Genomic DNA, 24671 nt, shown 5'->3' on the forward strand with positions numbered 1-24671 from the left:
CTGCAGATCATCGCTGATTCGCAGATAAAATATATATAAAATATAGAAAACAAAAGAAAATTAAATCTATACGTGCACCACCTCAAATAAATCTGTATAAATCGGGCGAACATCTGCTGCAGATCATCGCTGATTTTCAGAGAAAATATAAATTTTTAGAATACATGTGCCATTTTAAATAAAATTTGCATCAATCGGGCGAATATCTACTGCAGATCATCGCTGATTCGCAAATAAAAGAATATAAGAAATACAGAAGAAAAGAAAATTAAATCTATACGTGCACCATCTCAAATAAAATCTGTATAAATCAGGCGAACATCTACTTCAGATCATCGCTGATTTTCAGAGAAAATATAAATTTTTGTAACACATGTGCCACTTTAAATAAAATTTGCATCAATCGGGCGAATATCTACTGCAGATCATCGCTGATTCGCAGATAAAATATATATAAAATATAGAAAACAAAAGAAAATTAAATCTATACGTGCACCACCTCAAATAAATCTGTATAAATCGGGCGAACATCTACTGCAGATCATCGCCGATTCTGCAGACAATCCAGAATAAAATGAATATATATGCACCCAGGTAATTAAAATTTACATATATCCAAGCTCTACTTAAAAGAGTAATACCTTCTTAATACGTTCTCCCTCTTCCATCACTAATGCCACTGGGTACTCATACCCTAAGTACACTAAGTAATTGTATACATTAACAAAAAAATAATTTTTACAGACTTAAACTGTGAAAAGAAACACGAAACACACAATAAGAAGGAAACAACAACACAAAAACACACCGGATAACACGTACCATTATTATTTTTCTTTTCCTGCCCAAATTATATTAATATTTAAGTCTATATATATTTAACTAGGATTTTCACAGCACTCAAAAAGGGAAATTAATAAAAAAAAAAATAAAGGAATTTGGACAGAAAGTATACTTATGTCAAGGAAAACTTTGGTAGATAAAACCAGGTCCCGTTTAGGTCTTAGAAGTACGACTAGCCTACCCGAGATTAGAGAGGGAGTACAGGTATCTTTACCAGCAATGGACTCAGGACACGCTTCCTCATCGGCACGGACCAGCCCCGCAGTTATGGCGGGAGCTGCTATGGAGTCTGCCAGTACCATTCTGAACACTTCTATTAATACTACCCTTAATCCTACGGACATATTAGCGTTTGTAAAGGTGCTTCCGACTTTTGACGGTACACCAGGAACACTAGACAAATTCATCGTTAGCGTTGAGGAGGTGATTATGATCATTAGGGGTACGGACCAAACACCCTATGGACAGTTGCTGTTACGTGCAATTAGACACAAAATTATCGGTAGAGCTGACGAAACATTGACTAACCTTGAAACGAAACTGGAATGGGACAGCATCAAAGCAAGTCTGACTAGCATTTACGCATCCAAAAAGACAGAACCAATGCTTATTCGGGAACTTCAAAATCAGCCCCAGGGAATATCAGTAGGAAAACTTTTTCACGAGATTTCGAAACTAAGAAACCAACTTTTGAACGTCCAACCTGGCCAACAACCAATTCGTAAACCCAACATCAAAAAGGGGGTTCTATGACGGACTCTGTCTGAATGCCTTTTTAGTGGGGCTCCGGGAGCCCCTAAAAACAATAGTTAGAGCTAGAAATCCAGACACACTAGAAAAGGCATACGAATGGTGCCAACACGAGCAAAGTTTTTATTATCAAGACAAGGCACAAAGCTCAAACACAAGCAGGACTTACAACAATAATCCTGTGTATAGGAACAACAGGGGTAGGAACGATAGGTACGATAGGAACTACAACTCACAGTACTACCGCAGGGACAACTCCAAAAACGCTTGAACTTCAAATACAAGTAACACCTGGGGAAATCAGGCAGCTAATTCAAACCCATTCAGGCGGGAATCATCCCAGTCTCGAAATACTTCAAGTGGACGCACTTTAACCAACCTTAATAATATCGAGGACAGCGAAAATTTTCGAGCAGAAGCCTCGAAACCCCAGTCGGATACCTAAATAAGAAAGAATATCGCGGGTCTACACTTCCATATATATTTTTGAAATTTGACAGTATAACAGCACCTCTAAAATTCTTGTTAGATACCGGTTCTACATTTTCCTTTATAGACCCTCATTTAATAACAAAGGATGACATGATAAAGTTATACGAAGAAGTCACTATAAGTACAGTTTTTCATAATTACTCAGATGCACTAAGCAGGGCTGATCCAAACTTATGCGCTAACAACGCCATTATAAGCACTAAAATTCAGGAAACCGAAACTCCACTCAATACGTCCAATCTTCAGGCTATATTTGAAACAGGAAACAATTCCTCCTGTTTACTCACCATTCCTTCTGGGAATAAAATCCGTAGACAGATAACAGAACCCTCTTTCACCATAGATATTGTGACAAACGCCTTGAAAGCTTCTTTGAAGATAAATAAAACCCTAGCCGTCTATGCGACGGACGATATTATCGAACTAATTCAATAAGCTTACCACAGATATTTTGCAGACACAAATCTCTACAAGATTTGTAGGAGTTTGTTTTTTTTGAAAGAGCCGGTGAACGAGGCGGAAACTGTAGAAATTATTAAATCTCACCATGTTAATAATAACCATAGGGAAATAAACGAAGTTTACCAACACCTTAAAAGGGAGATTTACTTTCCTAATCTGAAACAACTTGTCACCGAACAAATTCGAGAATGCGAAACCTGCCTAACTCTCAAATATGATAGGCAACCGCAGAAACCCCCTTTTACATTACCAGAAATACCCGACGGGCCATTGGACATACTACATACAGATATATATACCATCAACGGGAACAATAACTTGACAATTGTAGACAAGTTCTCTAGGTTCGCTCAGGCCTACTCACTATTGAGTAGGAATTCGTTTAACGTTACAAAAGCTTTTAAAACATTCCTTTGCCAATTTGGCGTACCTAAGAAATTGATTCTCGACCAGGGAGCTGAATTCTCTGGGACCCTATTTCTGAATTTCCTCTCTCAGTATAACATAGAACTACATGTTACATCATTCTAACAGTCTAGTAGCAATTCTACAGTCGAGAGACTGCACTCCACACATTAAAACTAGATCAAAACCACGAGGAAATACTTGCAGAGACCATCCTAACATACAATAATGCTATCCATTCCAGTACCAACCTCACACCGTTCGAACTCTTTAGCGGACGAACACATATTTTCGACAAAACCATCAAATTCAATAACGAACACGACTATTTGATGAAGTTAAATGAATTTCAAACCGACCTGTACCCCCGCATAAAAAAACAACTAGAAGAATCCACACAGAAACGCACAGAGCTTCTAAACGAGACTAGAACAGTTCCCCCACGTTACCTATCGGCAGTACAATTTTCCGTAAGGAAAACAGAAGGAACAAAATTACTCCGCGTTTTTCGAAACATAAAGTTTCACTAGACAGCGGAGTAACGCTTCACACCATACGCAACCAAAAAATACATAAACAAAAAATCAGGAAAACCTCTAAGCCACCCGATACCTAAAGAGAACATTTCTTTTTCTACATTTCCAGACTTTGCAACTTAATACTGGGAAATAACCGGTTAGTAATTGACCTTTTGGACCACGACCAGCCATTGATCAAAGTAAACTTGGGATCAGCGCGGGTAGTAGACTCCTTTAGAACTATCAATCACGTCATTAACTTAGGAGAATATGAGGATACGACAAATAAAATATCTGAGTTCATCGAAAATCTACCTAACGAGCAAGAATTTACTGACGTTAGGACTACCCTTAAGCAAAAAATTGATTTAGTAAAACAAAGGATTCACACATTACTCCCATCTAGTAGCAGAGTAAAAAGGGGGCTAATTAACGGCTTAGGTAGTCTATTAAAGGTGGTGTCCGGCAACATGGATGCCAATGATGAAGCTAGAATCGACACGGACTTGACTACTTTAATGAAAAGCGAAGAGGAAAACAAAGATTTTCAAAGAAAGACATTACTTAGGTTTCCCGAAATCGCGACCCATATAAATAAAGAACAAGAAATCATAAGCCAGTTTACAACCTCTTACCAGAATAGGATTTTTAAGGAATTAGATTCAGAACGGAAGAGGTTGCAGATAATCCAAGTAATGGCAAGACTAAATTTCAATATCGAACTTTTATATAACCATTTGAGCAATATCGCAGAAAGCCTATTATTTACGAAACTTAACCTCATACCAAAATACATCTTAGATTCTAAAGAAATCGAGGAAATTAAACAAACATTTATAAAACAAAACGTGGAGATTCAATTAGAACACGAAATGTATAATGCACTCTCTTTAGAGTCTTCCACAATTGACAAAATATTGATATTTAAAATCAAAATCCCAATTTTATCAGAAAAAAAATACGACATTTTTAAATTAATTCCTTTACCAATAAAAAAATTTATGTACGTAAACGTACCCGAATACATAATTAAGAATAACATAGAAATAAAGTTTTTAAAAACACCTTGTATCAAACTAGGGAACACACATGTATGCGAAAACCCGGCTCTACCCAATAACCTGGAATGTCTCAACAACATACTTAACAACAAGCAGGCAACATGCGACACCTCGGAAGGTACGCAGCTACCACAGATCCGAGTTCCTATTAAAGGACTTCTTCTGATACTAAATGTGGAAAGCCTAAAAATCACATCTAATTGTATGGCCGACAAAATCTTTAGCGGATCGATGGCGATCACTTACGAAAACTGCACGATCACCGCAAACGGCATAACCTATGTAGGTAACAGCACTACGATAATAGACAAGATCGACGTAAGCCTATCACATATCCAAAACCTGACGGTAAAAGCGCCAACTGAATCATTAACGTTCCAAAAGCTGCCAACTAAGGAGATCCACAGCGTCAGAGGGATGACCTGGCCTGGGACGCAAGCAACCACACACCTGACTACCATTTACATATTAGTCGCAATCTCCATCCTGGCCACCATTACAGTATGGACATGTAACTGGAAAACTGTCATCTTAACAACAGCCGCCCCGGAACCTTGCGTAACTCCGTCCATACCTCCGCTATGGCCATCGTTCCGACTTGGGGAGGGAAGATTTACGAGCTCCGCTCTACTAACACCCCCACCTAAGCCCCCAAGAGCGGGACAATAACAAATAAACTTTAAACAATGTCGTTGACCAGCAGTTGCCGAGCAAAGAGCCAGAATGCTGACAGATCATTTTCTCTGATGGGTATGAGGCCAGCTACATTCCCGGAGTTGTCGCAACATCCGTCACAGCCAAAATGCTGACCACGACATGTGTGTTCCTATATACCCATTTAGGTACTTAGAGTTAAGCTTCAGCCTTTAAAAGGGCATACTTAAAAAATAAAGACTCAGTCTGATTTGGACAATTGAAAAGAGCAGAAGATTATTTTATTCAAATTCATAATACAATACGATACAATAATTTAACGGATCGGGACCCTGGACATAACTCGCGCACTTACCAGTTGCATATGCGTCTCGGTCATTCACAAAAGGAGAATCCAACAAGTCAACCACTGAGCAAGAATTAGCAGCCATCCACTGGGCCATAAAATACTTAAGACCATACGTTTACGGGAGACATTTTATAGTAAAAACAGACCATCGACCATTAATTTATCTATTTTCAATGAAAGACCCTAGTTCAAAATTAACAAGAATGTGGCTAGATTTAGAAATATACGATTTTACTGCGGAATACCTTAAGGGGAAAAATAATTATGTGGCGGACGTGCTGTCCAGAATTACAATAAATGACCTGAAGTCAATAAACAGACAGGTAATGAAAATTCCAACTAGGTCAGAAACACGTAAAAACGAGGATCAAAAATTAGAAAAGGAACCCTTGCAGAAGCAAGAGCTTCAGAAACCCAGAGTCTACGACGTTGTCAATAACAATGACGTCAGAAAATATGTGAAACTTAAATTCGTCAAACATAAGTGTTTGTTTAAACGAGAAAAACGAATAATTTCACAACTCAAAATTGATGATTCGTATTCTAATGGGAAAATTGATTTAAAACAATTTTTCCAAAGGCTTGATATACAGGCCGGAATGCAAAACATAAAACAATTCCAATTGGCACCCAGCGCACTGATATTAAAGTCAGTATTACTAAGAGAATTTAAAGAAATGGGCAATCGTACATTACAAAAAGTACAAATAGCGCTACTTTCAAAGGTGACCATAGTAGACAAAAACAATGAAAAAAATATAAGAAAAATCTTAAAAACATTTCATGATGATCCGATCGAAGGAGGCCATTCAGGAATAAGGAGAACATTATTAAAAATAAGACAACATTACTATTGGCCAAACATGAAAAAAGTAGTTACTAAATACGTGAAAACCTGTCAGACCTGTCAACAATCAAAGACAACCACTCATACAAGAACACCAATGACAATTACCGAGACACCTACATCAGCTTTTGACACGGTATTAATTGATACCATTGGCCCATTACCGCGTTCGGAGAAAGGAAACGAATACGCAGTCACAGTTATTTGTGATTTAACTAAATACTTAGTAACGGTACCTATTCCGAATAAAAGCACAAATGCCGTTGCGAAAGCAATCTTTGAAAACTTTATACTCGTTTACGGCCCAATGAAGATTATTCTAACAGAGATGGGCACTGAGTATAAGAACAGTATAATAGGAGACTTATGCAAATATATGAAGATTGACAAAATTTCATCCACTGCACACCACCATCAAACCTTAGGGACTATTGAACGCACTCACAGAACGTTTAACGAATATGTCCGTTCATATATTTCAAGTGACAAAAGTGATTGGGACATATGGTTGAAATATTTTACCTACTGTTTTAACACTACGCCATCAGTCACGCATAATTATTGTCCGTACGAATTAGTTTTTGGAAGACTCGAAAATTTATAGATATTTCTAAAATAAATCAAATAGATCCTATATATAACGTAGATGATTATACTACGGAAATTAAGTTTAGGTTAGAATCAGCGTACCAACGTGCAAAAACAATGCTAGACAATAAGAAAAAACAACAGATAGTAAGCAAAGATAGGTTAAAACCATTCTTCAAATAATACAACATAATTAAAAAAATATATATGTATATGTAAGAACATACAAAGTTCTCTTATATCGTTTAATTAATCCTTAATTTCTTTTAACTTTATATTATTTTAACACAAAAAAAAAAAATTAATTAAAAATAAGAACCCACATAAAAACCATTTAAGACCTAACATATATGCATCATCATATCATTCCATACAATTTCATTCAATTTTATTTTGATTTTATATTCATTCCTTTAATTTTAATTCTATTTTAATTAGATAAATACATACATTGCATGTGCACATACAAACTAACACATTCCTTCTCAAGTGTCCGGCCAAGAAGCCGGCTCTAAAATGCTGATCATGCATTCCCACGGTGACGACTGGCTCTACACCAACTAACCCTTATAGCCGGCCGTCTCATGGTATATGTATACATAAGACAAATATGCCAATGCATGTATATACTCCTATCGCTGCTCGCTTCAGTTTTTAGCCTCTAAGAAGAAATGTTTGCAAATAAAAGTTCAGTCGTGAACACCACTCAAGAAGATAATGTCGTATGATTTCTCCTGTCATTATAGTATTCCAAAAATCAATGTCCAAGTAGTAGAAGTAGTAGTAGCAAATCCTGAAATCCTATTAACTTAATTTGCTTCCTATTCACAAGTTCGGCCAATTTACAATTTAAGAGACCTAACACGTAATAGACGCACTTCAGCATACGGCCGCTTATCGAGACCTTTATGCCGTATGCCATTTATTGTCTTAGCTGCCTGCCAAAACGACCTGATCCTGCGCCGGCATTCCTGGAATTGTTTTTTCTCTGTCTCGTATCTTTCTCTAAATGTTTTAACTGATATTTCTGTAGAAGCTGCGGCCAAAATTTGAAGGAACTGCCAATTGCCAAAACTTCTACTCCGTAAACTATTTATCCGGTCTCTGCCCTTAAACGGAAATAATTCCTGAAGTTTGCCTTAAAGCCTAAAAGTCCTGTATCGGCTCTTTAAAATTATTCTGGCTGAGAGGTGGCGGATGATAAGCTGGGAGGTTTGCCTGGATCAACTATTTCATCTTTCCCGATATTTGCGCCAATAAGTCATTCGGCATAAACTTCACATATTCCTCAACAATCTTCCCTATGTCTTGCATGGTGATTCCTGAATTCTCAGATCCTATTTAGTGTCGTCTGATCCCTTACCTGCCTTCCATTCTCAGGAGGCACTTTTTCGAAGCATAGGAATGCTGCGCGACTTATCATATTCGTCGGGACACGATTTGTTGAAATTATGTCCACATTTGGTCTTGATGAGGGAGAGAACGTAATGTTCTCTTCCACAGAACGCATTTGAACGCCAGTGACTGATCCATGTTTTACCCCCACTATTTATTATGATCTTAGGAAAAGGAATTTATATATAAGTTACATTCTCAGGAGTGCAGGCAGGTTTTTGCATTTCTACGTATTTCGTTTTGAAGAGTGTAACAAAATTAATTCTCTTGTGAATTGTTTCTCAAAGTCGCCGGCAGTGCTCTCACGCTACGATAGTTGTGCTCGTCGCAAAAACAAGTGAAACGGTTAGTTTGAAGAAGCGAAGAAAATAGACAAAACAAGTGGAACAATAAGACAAAATCACTTCGAAAAAAAAATTAAAATACATAATAATTCGCCCCTCAGTGGGTCGGAGCCGGGTACCTCCTGACTGTGGGGCTCGCGCCTTCCCCACTGGGCTACGATACCTACTCCTCCAAGTTAGGACTCAGCGATTACTCATTCAACAAGTCGAAAAAGCAGTGCACGCCAGAGCATAAAAATTATACAATGTCCTGTTTTTCAGGCTCCGAAGATGAGCTTAATATTACAAAGACTGTGGCACGTCATCAGCAAATAATGTCGGAGGATTTATATAATTATAGCCGAGTATTTGCTTCAATCAACCGCCAGATCGACGAATGCAGTCAGTAATGTTCAGAGAAACTCCAATAGCCCGAAAACTATTAATTCAGGCAACCGTTTCTCTGAACTGTCGGACATTGACATTGAGGTGGTAGGTGCTCCACATCCGACCACACCCATCGAAACTGCCAGTACTTCTGCCGGAATAAGATAGTCTAGCAGCAACAGCGGCAACTTAAACAATATCGGAAAAATTGCAACCAATCACTTATCAACAACAACAACCCCAAGAATCTTAGCCATCCGTCTGGAAGCCAGGAGCAACTTCCATCCAAGCCACTCATTTTGTTGTTGTTCATTGTGAAAACTTGAACGGTCTTATTAGATCTACAGACAGGATGGTTGACCCGTCCAAATATTCTTTAAAATGCCAATAACTCATTTAGCATCCTAGCATTAGATTCTGATGCACACAGAGCTATTACAAAATACCTGACTGCCAAAAAATTGCAACTAAAAGAAGAGGGATCCCATCGTGTTGTTATCTGTGGCCGATTTGACAAAGCACAGTTTGTCAACTTGGTCTTTGTCGAACTCGAACCGGCGGCAAACAACAAAGAAATTCACGATTCAAGGCACTTTGTCGGCAAAGGGTTCAAGTCGAACTCCCTTATAAAAAGTATGATGTTGTGCAATGCCACAGGTGTCAAACATTCAGGCACACCAAAAATCATAGCCAAAAGCGGCTTGGAGACCTGGCGGCAGCCATACAGTAGCTATAAAGGTTGTGTTGTGTATCAGCAGATTACTAACCGGCGGAAGAATGTCACATCAAAGTGTAGCACCGTTCCCCAACAACTGTCTAGCTCAAGCTATCGGGCACACCATGTGGCTCCAAGCTCTTACGCTAACGCTGTCTGTGGACAAAAAAATAATCACCCCCCATAGGCGTCTTTCACTCTGACTAAGCAACAGTTTCCTCCGCTGGGCAGCAATAACAGGAATCTAAGTCAGCTTCGCCATCAAAAAGGTTCACCTCGGCAGCAGCAGCAGATGCCTCAGCAACAGCAACAGCACGTTCGCCAACAGCAATCTCAGTCGCAGCAATCGATCAACGATCTTTAATGGCAACGTCAAGAGCAAATGTTCTTGCAATCCAATGAAACATTGTCGGTCCTTGTTGCCCAGTTCGTCAATATGTTCCAAATGATGATGTCGATGATGGGACTTGTCTCAAAATTGATACCTTAACACTCTTTAGAAATTGCTGAGGCTTTCCCTAGATCTCTCTTTAATGCAGCGCAACCATGAGTCCAACACTTAACACTAGTATGTGGAACGCTGACTGACTTGCTAACAAAGCCCTAGAGCTAGAGGTCTTTTTACAAAGTCGTAATAGTGATATTATGTTATTTAGTGAAATACACTTTTGTTCAAGGTCGTAATACAACTTGCATGGCTACGATATCCATCAAGCAAACCATCCTACCGATCGGAAACGCGGTGGCTCTGCTATTTTAAAAAGAATCAAATATTCAGGTCCTTGCAACCTGCGAGCTCACGCATTAACCAGCCAAAATTCACCAATAGCCATAGCTGTTTGAATTTCTTGAACTGAACTCTGATCCCATTCCATTAATAATCGGATTTGGCGTCGATGCACTAAAAATTAATCAACGGCTTCGCATTCTTCCTCGAAATGTAAGCGTTCAACGGTTTCGAAAAGTAATTAACTGACTTGTTAGCCTCAATCAATTAACCGCAAGTTGAAACATTTGTTCGGAACATCCTTATCGCTGCTGAATCACCAACCTGCGGACAAGTGTCCAACCCTTCCAATCCACCTCATGCTCTTTTAAAACCTGAGGTTATGGACTTGGACTTGGACTTGGTAAGGTTGAAGAGATGACTACGTCATAAATATATGAAGTCCCAGGATCCAGTCGACAACAGAGACATGTTGAAGACGAACTTTAACAAGAAGTAACGCTATAGTTCAGTGCCGTGACTATGAGATAACCGTTATTGTTTTACACAATTTAAAAATATTAATTTTGCTAGTGGAAATTCACAAAGCGCCACCTATTGTCAGAGAAAGCTTGCTATGTAACTGATAGCGACGTCACTGCCCACGTGAGGCCTTATAACCTACATTTCTTCATAAATAGCGAAATAATGTTCGGATTTAAAAATATTTGGTAAATCTATAGATTCTGACAAAAATACGTTAAACAAAGTCAAACGACTACATATACTATTATATTATTGACACCACAGTTTTCCGCGGTTTGTTGGCGTAAGAGTGGGCGTGGCCGGATGAAAACTTGTGTCAAGTTGCAGTGACATCTCTAAAAGACTTATGTTAAGCACAACTTGCTAGCTCTTATAGTTTCCAAGATTTACGCATGTTTGGTTTTCCGGGTTTTGCGGGCGTTAGGGTGGGCGTGGGAGATGTGAAGAATCAATTTGCTATTGGGGCATCATAAAAACCTACATGCCTAATCCGAATTTTCTTTTACTTATATTTACCGAGATATCAGCTTCTATACAAAATACGAAAACCGTCTTCCGAGCTTGGTGGCGTAAGAGTGGGTGTGACGGTCAAAACAGTGTTACCGATAGTTAAGTCAGTATTAATAGGAAATTTAGTATTTTTTAAGTTATCTGATTTTTGGCCGATTGAAGTACGGGCTTATTAATGGCGGTTATGTGAATGCCGCCGGAAATTGCCTTTTTTATTATCTTGTGAATGTAGGAGGGCACACTGCGGTAAGGTTAAGAGTAAGATTAAGATTCTGTAATGTGAGGCTAGTTTTAATGAATTTACAGAATAAAACCGCTCCGCTCCGTTCCGTTTCGTACGCTTTGAAGTTCACCTTTCTTTGAACCTACGCGTGGGGAGCTGTTGAAGGCAACTCCGCACTTCACAAGACGACACCTTTTATTCGCAGTCCTAGGGAGACTGCAAGGGCAACTTGCGCTAGAGGACGGCTTGACGACCAGCTAGAGAGTTGCCAGGAGCGCACGGAGCGCTTTCCCGTACCAGCAGAGGAGTCGCAGCCAGCGACATAGACGGCGCAAGGAGCGCCAAACACTGAGTACGGACGGAGTCGCAGCCAGCGACACGGAGACGCAGCCAGCGTCAGTTCAGGAGACGCAGCCAGCGTCAGGTCAGGAGGCGCAAGGGGCGCCGAGCATCAGCGTCAGCAGCCAGACGGCACAGGTCCGCCATTTTGGAGGGCTAGGGCAGCGCCATATTTGGACCATATCTATTTCGAGTTCCCCCAGGAGAAGTTCCCGGCTGAACGGAGGGGAAGCCACCCCTACAACAACGCAGCAGCCAGCGATTAGTGCAGCAGAAAACCGGCCATGGGTTAACATAACCACTGTGGCGGCCATTTCTCCCCCAGCCACTACAGCGACTACAGTAGCGTCCCAACCAAGGAGTACTGTAACAGCAGCTGCGAGCTCAGAGCCGGAGGTGGGCCAGCCATCCACGGCGTACCTTTTGGATAGGATCACGGCGTTGGAGAATGAGCTGAAGCAGGTTAGAGCCATGAACACAACGAGCACCGCCAATTGCGCGCCAATCGCAGTTGGCCCAAGCGCAAATGGCGCCAACAGTGGAGCGTCGGGGCGGCCGCCATCTTGGCGCGGGCCGTCATTAGTCACATCGAATGGTGAGGCCCCAACGGGGCCGGGCCGGTCCCACATAGCGGTGTCGGTGCGAGCAGTGCGGCCTACACGCTGCCGCCATCTTGGAGTGGACCACCGTTACTAACGACTAGCAACCCACTGTGTGCTACACGTGCTGCGCAGACAGCGCATGTATTCGTGCTACCGGGCGGGAGCATCCATAACGTGGCAACTGCATCGCCATTTGTGGGATCCTACGCCTCGATGACACCGATTGGAACCCAAGGAGCGAATGGGCCAAGGAGGCTTCCAGACTTGCCTATATTTGGAGGGCAGCCCGAGGATTGGCCCTTCTTTAATTGTGCATTTGAGGAGACGACCCAAGCGTACAACTGCACGGACCTGGAGAACAACCAGAGGCTGTTAAAGGCGCTGAAAGATCAAGCACTCGAGACAGTGAAGTCGCTGCTGATTCACCCTGCGAACGTCAGAGCCGTGATGGAGAAGTTACGCTTTAGGTTTGGCCGACCGGAGCAGCTTATACGCAGCCAGCTGAACAGCGTGCGAGAGGTGCCGCCGATTACGGAGCAGAACCTGGCGAGGATCGTTCCCTTCGCAACTAGAGTGAGTAACTTCGCGGCCTTCTTGCAGTCGGCGAAGGCGGAGCAACATCTTGGAAACCCCACCCTCATGGAGGAGCTTGTGGCAAAGCTTCCCACCAGCAAAGGAGTGGATTGGGCCAGGCACGCTGCATCGATCGAGCCCTTTCCCACTGTAGCGCACTTCAGCGTGTGGCTACAGGAGTACGCAAACATCGTGTGTACGATTTTGGACGTCGAGGGAAAGGAGCCGAGGCGTCGAGTTCTATACGCGAGCGTCGACCAGGACCGATACGAGCAGCGGGATGACCGGCATAGGGGTTGTCCAATTTGTGGAGGGCAACATGCCACGACGAACTGCAGGGAGTTCATCGGAGCGTCGCCACCGGGCAGGTGGAGCATGGTGAAGAGGCATCGGCTCTGCTTCACATGCTTACGGAGTGGGCATACGACCAGATCCTGCGATGTGCATGGCGAGTGCCAGATTAACGGATGCCGCAGATTGCATCACCGTCTGCTACATGGAGAGGACGAAGGGCGAAGAAGGCCGGAAAAGCGAGGTGGCTTAAGGCGCCACAACGGAGGAAACCAGATGTCAGCTGTTTCCAGACGCAGCCCGGAAAGGAGGTCTTCGCCACGAGGTGGTTACAGGGACCACGAGAGGAGCCAGCAGTCGGCTGTTCCCAGAGACAACCTGGAGAGAAGGGCCCCTTAGCTAGCGGAGGCGCCCGTGCAGACTAATTTAAGTACTGACGTCGAAGGAGGCCGACTTTTGTTCCGGATACTGCCAGTAACGCTGTACGGAGCTGGTCGCCAGGTGGACACATACGCGCTGTTAGATGAAGGATCCTCCGTCACGATGATCGACAACGAGCTACGGATGGATCTGGGATTGCAAGGCGAACATCGACAGCTGAACATCCAATGGTGTGGAGGAAGAGCCAGCAGGGAGCCTACCAACGTGGTGAGTCTGGAGATAAGTGGAGCTGGGAAGCCCACTCGTTGAGGAACCCGTTGAGGAACGTGTACGCCGTTTCAAACTTGAGTCTGCCGATGCAAACGTTAAGTCGACGAGATGTCTAGGGCGTGCAAAGGGATTCGCGACTGCCGATGAAGCCCTACAGCAACGTGGTGCCGAATTTGCTAATCGGACTGGACCATAGTCATCTGGGATTGCCACTTAGGACGAGGCGGTTTGCCAGAGAGGGACCGTATGCGGCCGCAACCGAGCTTGGGTGGGTTGTGTTCGGGCTAGTAAGTGGACAGTCAACTACGCCGTCACCGAGGTCCTGCCTTCTAGCCGTGTCAATGGACGACACGATGGAAAAGATGGTGGAGGACTACTTCGACATGGAAAGCTTTGGTGTTAAGCTCGCGCCACCGGTCGCAGCCAGCGTGGGGACGCGTGGGCCCAAAGGATCCTCGAGGACACCACGGTGAAAGTGGGGCGTCGCTACCAGACGGGATTGCTCTGGAAGGACGACCACGCTGTGCTGCCACGGAGCAACGAGATGGCGCACAGATGGCTGATCAACGTCGAGAAGAAGTTGAAGCGCAACGGGCAGGTGGCTCTGGAATACGACCGTATCATCAAGGATTACGTTTCCAAAGGATATGCAAGGAAGCTGCAGCCGGATGAGGTCGTGGTGAAGAGCGACAAGCTGTGGTATTTGCCACATTTTGGTTCGAAAAACCCAAACAAGCCCGGTAAGGTCAAGCTTGTGTTCGATGCTGCAGCCAAGGTTGGAGGAACCTCACTCAATTCGGTGCTGGACAAGGGGCCACAGCACTACAAGCCCTTGCCAGCTGTGCTCTTCCACTTCAGAGAAGGAGCAGTCGGAGTCTGCGGGGACATCAAGGAGATGTTCCACCAAGTGCTGATCCGACCCGAGGATCGATGTTTCCAACGATTCCTTTGGAGAGATGGTAACGATGATCGAGACCCAGATGTGTACGAGATGAACGTAATGACGTTTGGAGCAGCCTGCTCGCTGAGCACTGCGCACTACGTCAAGACGGTGAATGCCCTGAAGTTTCGGGATTAAGATCCGAGGGCAGTCAAGGCCATCATCGACCACCATTACGTGGATGACTACGTGGATTTTCGATACGGAGAGCGAAGCTATTGAGGTATCTACCCGAGTGAAGGAGATACACGCGGAGGCTGGATTCGAGCTATGCAAGTTCTCATCCAGCTCACCCATCGTTGAAGCGGCGTTGGGACCACCTGGACAAGTCAAGAGCGTCGGATGGGGTGAGTCTGACCAGAAAATCCTTGGAATGCGTTGGCAGATAGCAACGGATGACTTCAGATTCAACGTGGAGTATCATCGAGTGCCAAAAAGCGTCCTAAGTGGAGAGCGAGTCCCAACAAAGAGGGAGCTTTTGAGCCTGCTGATGTCAACGTTCGACCCATTGGGGTTCCTGTGCTGCCTGATGATTACAGCGAAGCTGTTGCTGCGGGAGATCTGCAGACAGAAGATCCAGTGGGACGAACCGCTGCCGGAGGAGATAGGCAGAGCCTTTGCTGCCTGGCGCAGAGAGATGGACGCCGTGGAACAGTTCCGATGTCCTCGCCACTACTTTGGGTGTGGAGCAGTTTGGACCATCGAGCTACACGTTTTCGTGGACGCAAGTCAATCTGCATTCGCGGCGGTGGCCTATTGGAGGGTCACGTACAAGAATGGCAACGTGCTGGTTAGCTTCGTGTGCGCAAAGACGAAGTGTGCGCCGATGAGAACGATGTCCATCCCACAAGGAGCTGCAGGCAGCGGTCCTTGGAACCAGAGTGATGAACACTGTCAAGAAAGAACATAGTGTGGACATCAGCGAGACGGTTTTATGGACGGATTCAAAAACGGTGCTGAAATGGATCGGCAGCAGCCACCGCCGGTATAAGCAGTTTGTTGGCAACCGAGTGGCGGAGATTTTGGAGTCGTCGAAGGTTTCCCAGTGGAGATGGGTACTTACAGCTGACAACGCAGCGGATGATGCGACGCGGTCGCAGAGGAAGGCGGACCTTAGCACGGAATCCCGGTGGCTAAGCGGTCCCGCATTTTTGAGGCAGCCAGCAAGCGGTTGACCAACGCCTGAGGAGGGAACCGAGCATGTTCCATATGCACCTGATGAAGAGGAGATGCCCGGTGAGTTCGCATTGGTAGCATCGAATGAATTTGTCATCCTGTTCCAGAGATTCTCGAGCTTCAGTCGCCTGGTGAGGACCATCGCCTGGGTCCTGAGGTTTGCGCGACGGTGCCGCAAACAGAGAAGCGAGCTCGAGGAAAGGAGTGTGAGGCGGCGGAGAACCTGTTAATCAGGCAGTCCCAATTGGAGTCGTTTCCCGACGAATGAAGTCTGGCGCCTTACGTGGACAAATATAGAGTTCTGCGGGTTTATGGCAGAGTCGATGCCGCGCTGTCCATGCCGTACAGTGCGAGGAGGCCTGTGATACTGTCACACAGGCACAGTCTTACGGAGATGGTAGTAAGACACTACCACGCCCAGATGAAGCATCAAAGCGTGGATGCGACGATTGCCCAGATCCGGAGGAGATTCTGGGTCACGAAGATAAGAAGTGCTGAAGGAGGTAATCTCTCGTAACCCAAACAAGCCCGGTAAGGTCAAGCTTGTGTTCGATGCTGCAGCCAAGGTTGGAGGAACCTCACTCAATTCGGTGCTGGACAAGGGGCCACAGCACTACAAGCCCTTGCCAGCTGTGCTCTTCCACTTCAGAGAAGGAGCAGTCGGAGTCTGCGGGGACATCAAGGAGATGTTCCACCAAGTGCTGATCCGACCCGAGGATCGATGTTTCCAACGATTCCTTTGGAGAGATGGTAACGATGATCGAGACCCAGATGTGTACGAGATGAACGTAATGACGTTTGGAGCAGCCTGCTCGCCGAGCACTGCGCACTACGTCAAGACGGTGAATGCCCTGAAGTTTCGGGATTAAGATCCGAGGGCAGTCAAGGCCATCATCGACCACCATTACGTGGATGACTACGTGGATAGTTTCGATACGGAGAGCGAAGCTATTGAGGTATCTACCCGAGTGAAGGAGATACACGCGGAGGCTGGATTCGAGCTATGCAAGTTCTCATCCAGCTCACCCATCGTTGAAGCGGCGTTGGGACCACCTGGACAAGTCAAGAGCGTCGGATGGGGTAAGTCTGACCAGAAAATCCTTGGAATGGGTTGGCAGGTAGCAACGGATGACTTCAGATTCAACGTGGAGTATCATCGAGTGCCAAAAAGCGTCCTAAGTGGAGAGCGAGTCCCAACAAAGAGGGAGTTTTTGAGCCTGCTGATGTCAACGTTCGACCCATTGGGGTTCCTGTGCTGCCTGATGATTACAGCGAAGCTGTTGCTGCGGGAGATCTGCAGACAGAAGATCCAGTGGGACGAACCGCTGCAGGAGGAGATAGGCAGAGCCTTTGCTGCCTGGCGCAGAGAGATGGACGCCGTGGAACAGTTCCGATGTCCTCGCCATTACTTTGGGTGTGGAGCAGTTTGGACCATCGAGCTACACGTTTTCGTGGACGCAAGTCAATCTGCATTCGCGGCGGTGGCCTATTGGAGGGTCACGTACAAGAATGGCAACGTGCTGGTTAGCTTCGTGTGCGCAAAGACGAAGTGTGCGCCGTTGAGAACGATGTCCATCCCACAAGGAGCTGCAGGCAGCGGTCCTTGGAACCAGAGTGATGAACACTGTCAAGAAAGAACATAGTGTGGACATCAGCGAGACGGTTTTATGGACGGATTCAAAAACGGTGCTGAAATGGATCGGCAGCAGCCACCGCCGGTATAAGCAGTTTGTTGGCAACCGAGTGGCGGAGATTTTGGAGTCGTCGAAGGTTTCCCAGTGGAGATGGGTACTTACAGCTGACAACGCAGCGGATGATGCGACGCGGTCGCAGAGGAAGGCGGACCTTAGCACGGAATCCCGGGGGCTAAGCGGTCCCGCATTTTTGAGGCAGCCAGCAAGCGGTTGACCAACGCCTGAGGAGGGAACCGAGCATGTTCCATATGCACCTGATGAAGAGGAGATGCCCGGTGAGTTCGCATTGGTAGCATCGAATGAATTTGTCATCCTGTTCCAGAGATTCTCGAGCTTCAGTCGCCTGGTGAGGACCATCGCCTGGGTCCTGAGGTTTGCGCGACGGTGCCGCAAACAGAGAAGCGAGCTCGAGGAAAGGAGTGTGAGGCGGCGGAGAACCTGTTAATCAGGCAGTCCCAATTGGAGTCGTTTCCCGACGAATGAAGTCTGGCGCCTTACGTGGACAAATATAGAGTTCTGCGGGTTTATGGCAGAGTCGATGCCACGCTGTCCATGCCGTACAGTGCGAGGAGGCCTGTGATACTGTCACACAGGCACAGTCTTACGGAGATGGTAGTAAGACACTACCACGCCCAGATGAAGCATCAAAGCGTGGATGCGACGATTGCCCAGATCCGGAGGAGATTCTGGGTCACGAAGATAAGAAGTGCTGAAGGAGGTAATCTCGTCGTGCAACGAGTGCAAGTTGCAACGGACGCGGCCGATGCCGCCGATAATGGGACCCCTTCCAGAGGATGGCTTGGAAGCTGGAGGATGACCATTCAAGTACACAGGACTAGACTAATTTGGACCACTGCTGGTGACTGTTGTTCGTCACAGAGAGAAGCGTTGGGTCGCCTTGTTCACATGCTTGACGACAAGGGCGATTCATCTGGAGCTGGCGCATGACCTGTCAACGGCTTCCTGTATAATAGCGATCAGGAACTTCGTCTGCCGTAGAGGACCAGTACGTAAACTGCGGAGTGACAACGGCAAGAACTTCGTGGGAGCTGACAGGGAGGCCAGGCGATTTGGAGACGTGTTCGAGACGGAAAGGATACAGGGTGAGTTATCCAGCAGGAGCATTGAATGGGTCTTTAATTGCCCATCCAACCCGTCTGAGGGCGGAGTATGGGAGCGGATGGTGCAGTACGTCAAGCGAGTGCTGCGCCATACCTTGAAGGAAGTCGCGCCGAGGGACCATGTTATGGAGAGTCTCCTAATAGAGGCGGAAAATATAGTCAATTCGCGTCCGATCACCCACTTGCCACTGGATCCGGACCAAGATGGGCCGTTGACGCCAAACGACCTGCTCAAGGGAGCAGCTAACCTGCCGGATGCGCCCGGACGGGATGTGGAGCGGCCCAAGGAGGGCTCTACGCGAAAGCAGTGGAGGATTGCCCGCATGCTGCGGGACCGCTTCTGGAGGAGGTGGGTCATGGAGTACCTGCCTACGCTTGTGCGCCGCGAGAAGTGGTGCCGGAGAACGGAGCCCATCCGCCAGGGCGATATGGTCTTCGTCTGCGATCCTGCCTTGCCTAGACGAGAGTGGCGCAAGGGCATCGTGGAGGAGGTATACAGCGGAGCTGATGGAGTCGCCAGAAGCGCCACTGTGCGCGTAAATGATAATGGACTATCTTGGACAATGTTGCGGCCCGTCTCTAAACTTGCAGTTTTAGATTTGAGTGAAGCGGGTCTTCACGGGGTCGGGGATGTCGACGGTCAAAACATTTAAGTTAATTTATTTAGTTAAGTTTTTAAGTTATCTGATTTTTGGCCCATTGAAGTACGGGCTTATTAATGGCGGTTATGTGAATGCCGTCGGAAATTGCCTTTTTTATTATCTTGTGAATTGTAGGAGGGCACACTGCGGTAAGGTTAAGAGTAAGATTAAGATTCTGTAATGTGAGGCTAGTTTTAATGAATTTACAGAATAAAACCGCTCCGCTCCGTTCCGTTTCGTACGCTTTGAAGTTCACCTTTCTTTGAACCTACGCGTGGGGAGCTGTTGAAGGCAACTCCGCACTTCACAAGACGACAGACGGATAATGGTATGCCCTGGCACCTCAAGATCATACCTAATACTTATACTTAATTTCTAACTTTTAGCTCTAATAGTTCCTCAGATTTCACAATTTGTGGTAGGCGGGGCGTGGCAGGATGTTGCGTAGGGACCTCAAGAATCTTCAAGCTTAATCTTAGCTTTGTGAATTTCCACTAGCAAAATGAATATTTTAAAGTTCTGTAAAAAAGTAATGGGTACCTTATAGTCGCGGCTTTCGACTACAGCGGTTATTTCTTTTTGACTATTAATCATAGGGTTGCTTAAAATCGTCAATTAACGGTGTGACAATGAAATTTTATTTCGCTTACGTTTTGCATTCTTTTTCTGCTGATAAGAATCCATGCAGACAACGGCTTTGTGTGTAGCAAAAGTATTTTGACAGTATCTTTATAGATACGAGTTTTTTTTTACTACTTTAAGCACGGAAGAATCAAATAATTTCTGTGTTGTACTTTGATCAAAATTAAATTCTGTTATTAAAATAGAAAGGAATTGAAAACTATTAAATAACATAGGTAAAATGGCTGAGCTATGTTTGGTGATCAGATCTTCAATGGTAACAAAGTTTAACACTGGAATAGCAGTCAATGACATTGCCAATGAGCACGAAATTTTTAACGTGTTAGGAGAAGAGTTAGGGCTCGATTAGTAACGAAACTTTTAACGTGTTAGGAGAAGAGTTATGGGTAATTCTGTAAAGGTTATTGAAGTTCGAACATTGTACCCCAAAAGGTTCATGAAGGGCGAAGTTCGAACAACAATGCTATAAATATAGGGGAATATAGTTTTTAGTAAGCCCAAGGGGTTCGCTAATATTCAGACGATTTTAGGTCGTCTGATCAACTTCACCTTTAAAAAGTCTATGGATAAAGACGACGCCATCATCGTCATATTATTAGTAAGGGAAGGTGTAGGTTTGAATCCCAGTTTCGGCCACGGAGAGCAGATATTAAGAAAATCTTTTGGACGGATTCAATAAGACACTGGAGAACCCAATAGTAGGAGTCCTAGATACATAATCGATATTTCAGAATGCATTAATTCTTTCTAGAACTATACCAAGCAGGGTAATAGTGGCAAGCTGCGGGTTTAGGCGACAAAAGGTAAGATTTAATAAGTTTGTAGTGCACCATCTCTGAAAATGGTTCAGGTCGGATTGCAGTTTCACCTGGTAGGAGTGATGGTTTGTATATTGCAGACAGAACTTGACATCATCTGCATACATAAGCACTAAGGAGTCGTTCATAGCCAGAAGAAAATTATTAATGAATAATGTAAAAATTAACGGATAAAGGTGACTCCCATTAGCGACCACGGACGATGCGTAGACCAAAGAAGACCCTGAATTTTTAAAAAGAACTCGTTGCGTTCTATCAGAAAGGAACTGCGAATCTGTTGGGAATCCAATAAATTTTTTTTAATAGAAAGATGTGATTTACGGGGTCAAATGCTTTACTGAAGTCGGAGTAAATGGCATCCGTTAGAATTATTTTTTGGAAATCTTTGAACATGAAAAATGTTAGTTTCAGAAGATTGGTTGTGGTAGATCGTTGTTTCATAAATCCATACTGGCATGAAGATATGACAGATAAACACTGATCCTGCAAGTGAGAAACGAGAATTTTTTTTACAATTTTTAGAATTGCTGATAGTTTAGACATACCTTTATTAATTTCAGTATCCGACTTTTTTCCCTTCTTTTTAATAAAAAGTGATTCTTTCCAGAGAGTTGGAAATGTGGACGTTTCCAAAGAAAGCTTTAATAATTTTGGAAGAGGTTTGGCCAGGGTATGGATGGAGGGAAGATGTAAGTTGCTTGGACGAAAATCTGATGCGGTCAGAACGTGGTTGAACACATATTGTCAAATTCCATCGCGAATCTTAAATAATGATACTTTTCTGTTATATTTATATTTAAAGTTAGTTATATCATCTACAATAAAAGCTAATACGTCTGACTCAGACGTATCATCTGAATGCCGGGAAACGCTTTGGCTTACCAGGTTCTAATCCATAGTACTATAGCCATAGGCGTACTAAACAGCTGCGGCGACACTTCAGTGTTCTGTTGGTAAGAAGTGGAAGGAAGAAGGATACTGATAATCTGCGGCACAAATAAAATTGAACATTTTTAAATTGGGTGTCCAGCGCCGTGAGCAAATCAGGCATTACAAAAAGCGCCGAGCACCTAAAAAAAAAATCATTTTTTGTCTGCGACATAAAATATCTCATTCCCTTTAAGTCCCCCAACATCTTTCGTAGCAGTATTACAAGCCGGAATCGCCACGGTCCAAGACGTCCAATTTAGCAAGAACTACATTATCGCACAGGCAACACAAAACGCTGGTTTGTTGTGAATATTTTATTATACGATTTTAAATAGCAGACAATTTCAGACATATTGGGAGATATTTATTTTTTAAACTCTATTAATTCGAACACGGGTCACTGTGTGAAAAAAAGAGAGCTGATGTAAAAGATTAAAAACAAGATAAGTTTTAGATATTCACACAGGAAGAAGGGTAAGAGAGCATAGGAAATATATATTAATAACAAGAAGAAACGCTGTAGCCGAGTGCCGCGACTATAAGATACCGGTTACTTTCTTACACAATTTTAAAATATTCATTTTGCTAGTGGAAATTCACAAGGCGCCACGTTAATGTTAAGAAACTGATAGTGACGTCACTGCCCATGGGAGGCCTGGCAATGGGAAAAACTGGCAATTTCCCCAAAAAAAGTTTGGACTTTTAAATAATAAAAGCTCCATACAACTTTTTCATGTGTAACCACGTTTGATATCGACAGACGATGAATAAAAACATACCTCGCAGAAAAATGAAATTAACTCGTGAACACTTTCGAGCAATCATTTTTTACAACCTTCGACGTTAATTATCACGACAAAAGTGCATCAATGAACTTAATTTTTTGTTTTGCGATAAGCGCCAACCTATGTCACTGTGAAAAACTGGTTTAATGAATTCTATCTTGGCCGATGCTCGCTCGAAGACAAATGTCGTGGAGGTGGCCTAAAAAATTTGGTGCGCCAGAGAACGATGCGGTGTTCTTCACAGTGCCAGAGGTTTGCGCTTATCGCAAAACAAAAAAATAGGTTCATCGATGCACGTGAACTGAGAATAGAAGATCGTTATGTGACATAACGTGAGATAAATGCATCCTTCGGCATTTCTGCCATCACAATAATCGATATTGCATGAACAAAAAAAGGTTTGTTTTCGTTAGATTCCGCACGATTTGACAACTGCTTAAAAAATGTAGGGAAACGAAAATTTGTAAAAATACATTCGCGGTGCTTCAAAAGAGAATTATTAGATCGTCAAAAGTGACAATATTGGTTTCATGCTTTCAGTCCGATAACGACTTAGCCCGATGGCGTCACTAACCGTGACACCACTTCAGAGCAGTGTTTGACGCTGTTTATGCGCAACCCGAAGTTAATATATTCCACATCGTTTCTCGAAACGATCAGTCGAAATAGTGTTCTTCACCCGGCGAACCTGCTCCAAAGAAGGCGATGGCGATGGGGACCGTTTTTTGGGATTCACAAGTTGTGATCTACATCGATTACCTGGAGAAGGGCAAAACGGTCACAGGGCTATGGGCTATGCCGAATTATTGGGCCGATTCGCCGCCGAAACGTTTTTTTTCCATTCCCTCACAGATAATTTGTTTTCCAATAGTTATTGCCTTTGTACAAAACAGTTTTCTCCATCGTCCCGACAAAATTTATGATGCTTATTTGTTAACCACCTTGCAGTGGTTTTTTGTATTAAACCTTAACAAAACTATTATTCAAAATTGTTTTTTTTTCGAATACTGTTTCAATTTATTTAAGAATAAATGGATTGCTATTGTCAAAGAAACTTTGAATATCAATTGATACAATATCTTTAATCATTTTGAAAAATATGAAAGAGCTCGTTGTACTAATCCCGTTTAAGGGATTATATTCGATTAATCGATCGTGTATGAGTAGGCAATAAGCTTAGCTATTTTCGTTACTTGGCGTCTTCAGTTCAGTTGAAATCCTCACGTCAATAGGACCATATTTTACTGTTTCATTTTGACATGATAGATCAATTCCGATAATTGGAGCTTCCATTTTAAATTCCGATAGTGTTTAAAATGGCTGTGACTCACGATTGTAATAACTAGATTGAAATCTAGAATACATTTCATATAGGTGGGCAAACTGATTTTTATTGAAATCAACACTTAAATTATCATATGGGTATGATTCAGTAATTAAATGAACCTTCAAGTTTGATAAATTATTTGTGATAATTTTTCCGTTCAGTGTAAATCCGATTATTGCAAACCTTGGTGTCTCCCGACTTACTGAATTTTTAACATTCTAACAGTGGTGTGTTCCTTGTCCTAATTTGGGGTTAACGTAGGAGTCCCAACTACGAAATGCAATAGGTAGGTTTAAACCACTTTTAATAATATCATACATCTTAATTTTTGTAGTGTCACTGGGTGTCACATCCAAAAGTTTTCTAG

The 24671-nt window shown here is 43.8% G+C and overlaps 2 protein-coding genes across 2 annotated transcripts; both read left to right on the top strand.

The window, feature by feature from the left end:
- The first annotated feature begins 15351 nt into the window (after positions 1-15351).
- LOC121530048 lies at positions 15352-16614 on the top strand. The gene is made up of 3 exons (XM_041818401.1): positions 15352-15960; positions 16022-16340; positions 16454-16614. Exons 1-3 carry the CDS (start codon positions 15352-15354, stop codon positions 16612-16614), a joined length of 1089 nt encoding a protein of 362 aa, XP_041674335.1.
- Positions 16615-16740: 126 nt separating this feature from the next.
- Positions 16741-18523, top strand: LOC121530049. Its single transcript, XM_041818402.1, has 5 exons — positions 16741-16849; positions 16908-17202; positions 17275-17869; positions 17931-18249; positions 18363-18523. Exons 1-5 carry the CDS (start codon positions 16741-16743, stop codon positions 18521-18523), a joined length of 1479 nt encoding a protein of 492 aa, XP_041674336.1.
- The last annotated feature ends 6148 nt before the right edge of the window (positions 18524-24671 follow it).

The sequence above is a fragment of the Drosophila eugracilis genome, unplaced genomic scaffold, assembly GCF_018153835.1.
Source record: "Drosophila eugracilis isolate 14026-0451.02 unplaced genomic scaffold, ASM1815383v1 contig_2157, whole genome shotgun sequence".
Lineage (NCBI taxonomy): Eukaryota > Metazoa > Arthropoda > Insecta > Diptera > Drosophilidae > Drosophila > Drosophila eugracilis.

Coding starts and splice junctions, on each gene's coding strand:
- LOC121530048 (XM_041818401.1), top strand. CDS start 15,352: ATGACTACGTGGATTTTCGATACGGAGAGCGAAGCTATTGAGGTATCT. Junction 15,961..16,021: donor ACAAGAATGGCAACGTGCTG/GTTAGCTTCGTG, acceptor CCATCCCACAAG/GAGCTGCAGGCAGCGGTCCT. Junction 16,341..16,453: donor TTTGAGGCAGCCAGCAAGCG/GTTGACCAACGC, acceptor ATCCTGTTCCAG/AGATTCTCGAGCTTCAGTCG.
- LOC121530049 (XM_041818402.1), top strand. CDS start 16,741: ATGGTAGTAAGACACTACCACGCCCAGATGAAGCATCAAAGCGTGGAT. Junction 17,203..17,274: donor AAGACGGTGAATGCCCTGAA/GTTTCGGGATTA, acceptor CTACGTGGATAG/TTTCGATACGGAGAGCGAAG. Junction 18,250..18,362: donor TTTGAGGCAGCCAGCAAGCG/GTTGACCAACGC, acceptor ATCCTGTTCCAG/AGATTCTCGAGCTTCAGTCG.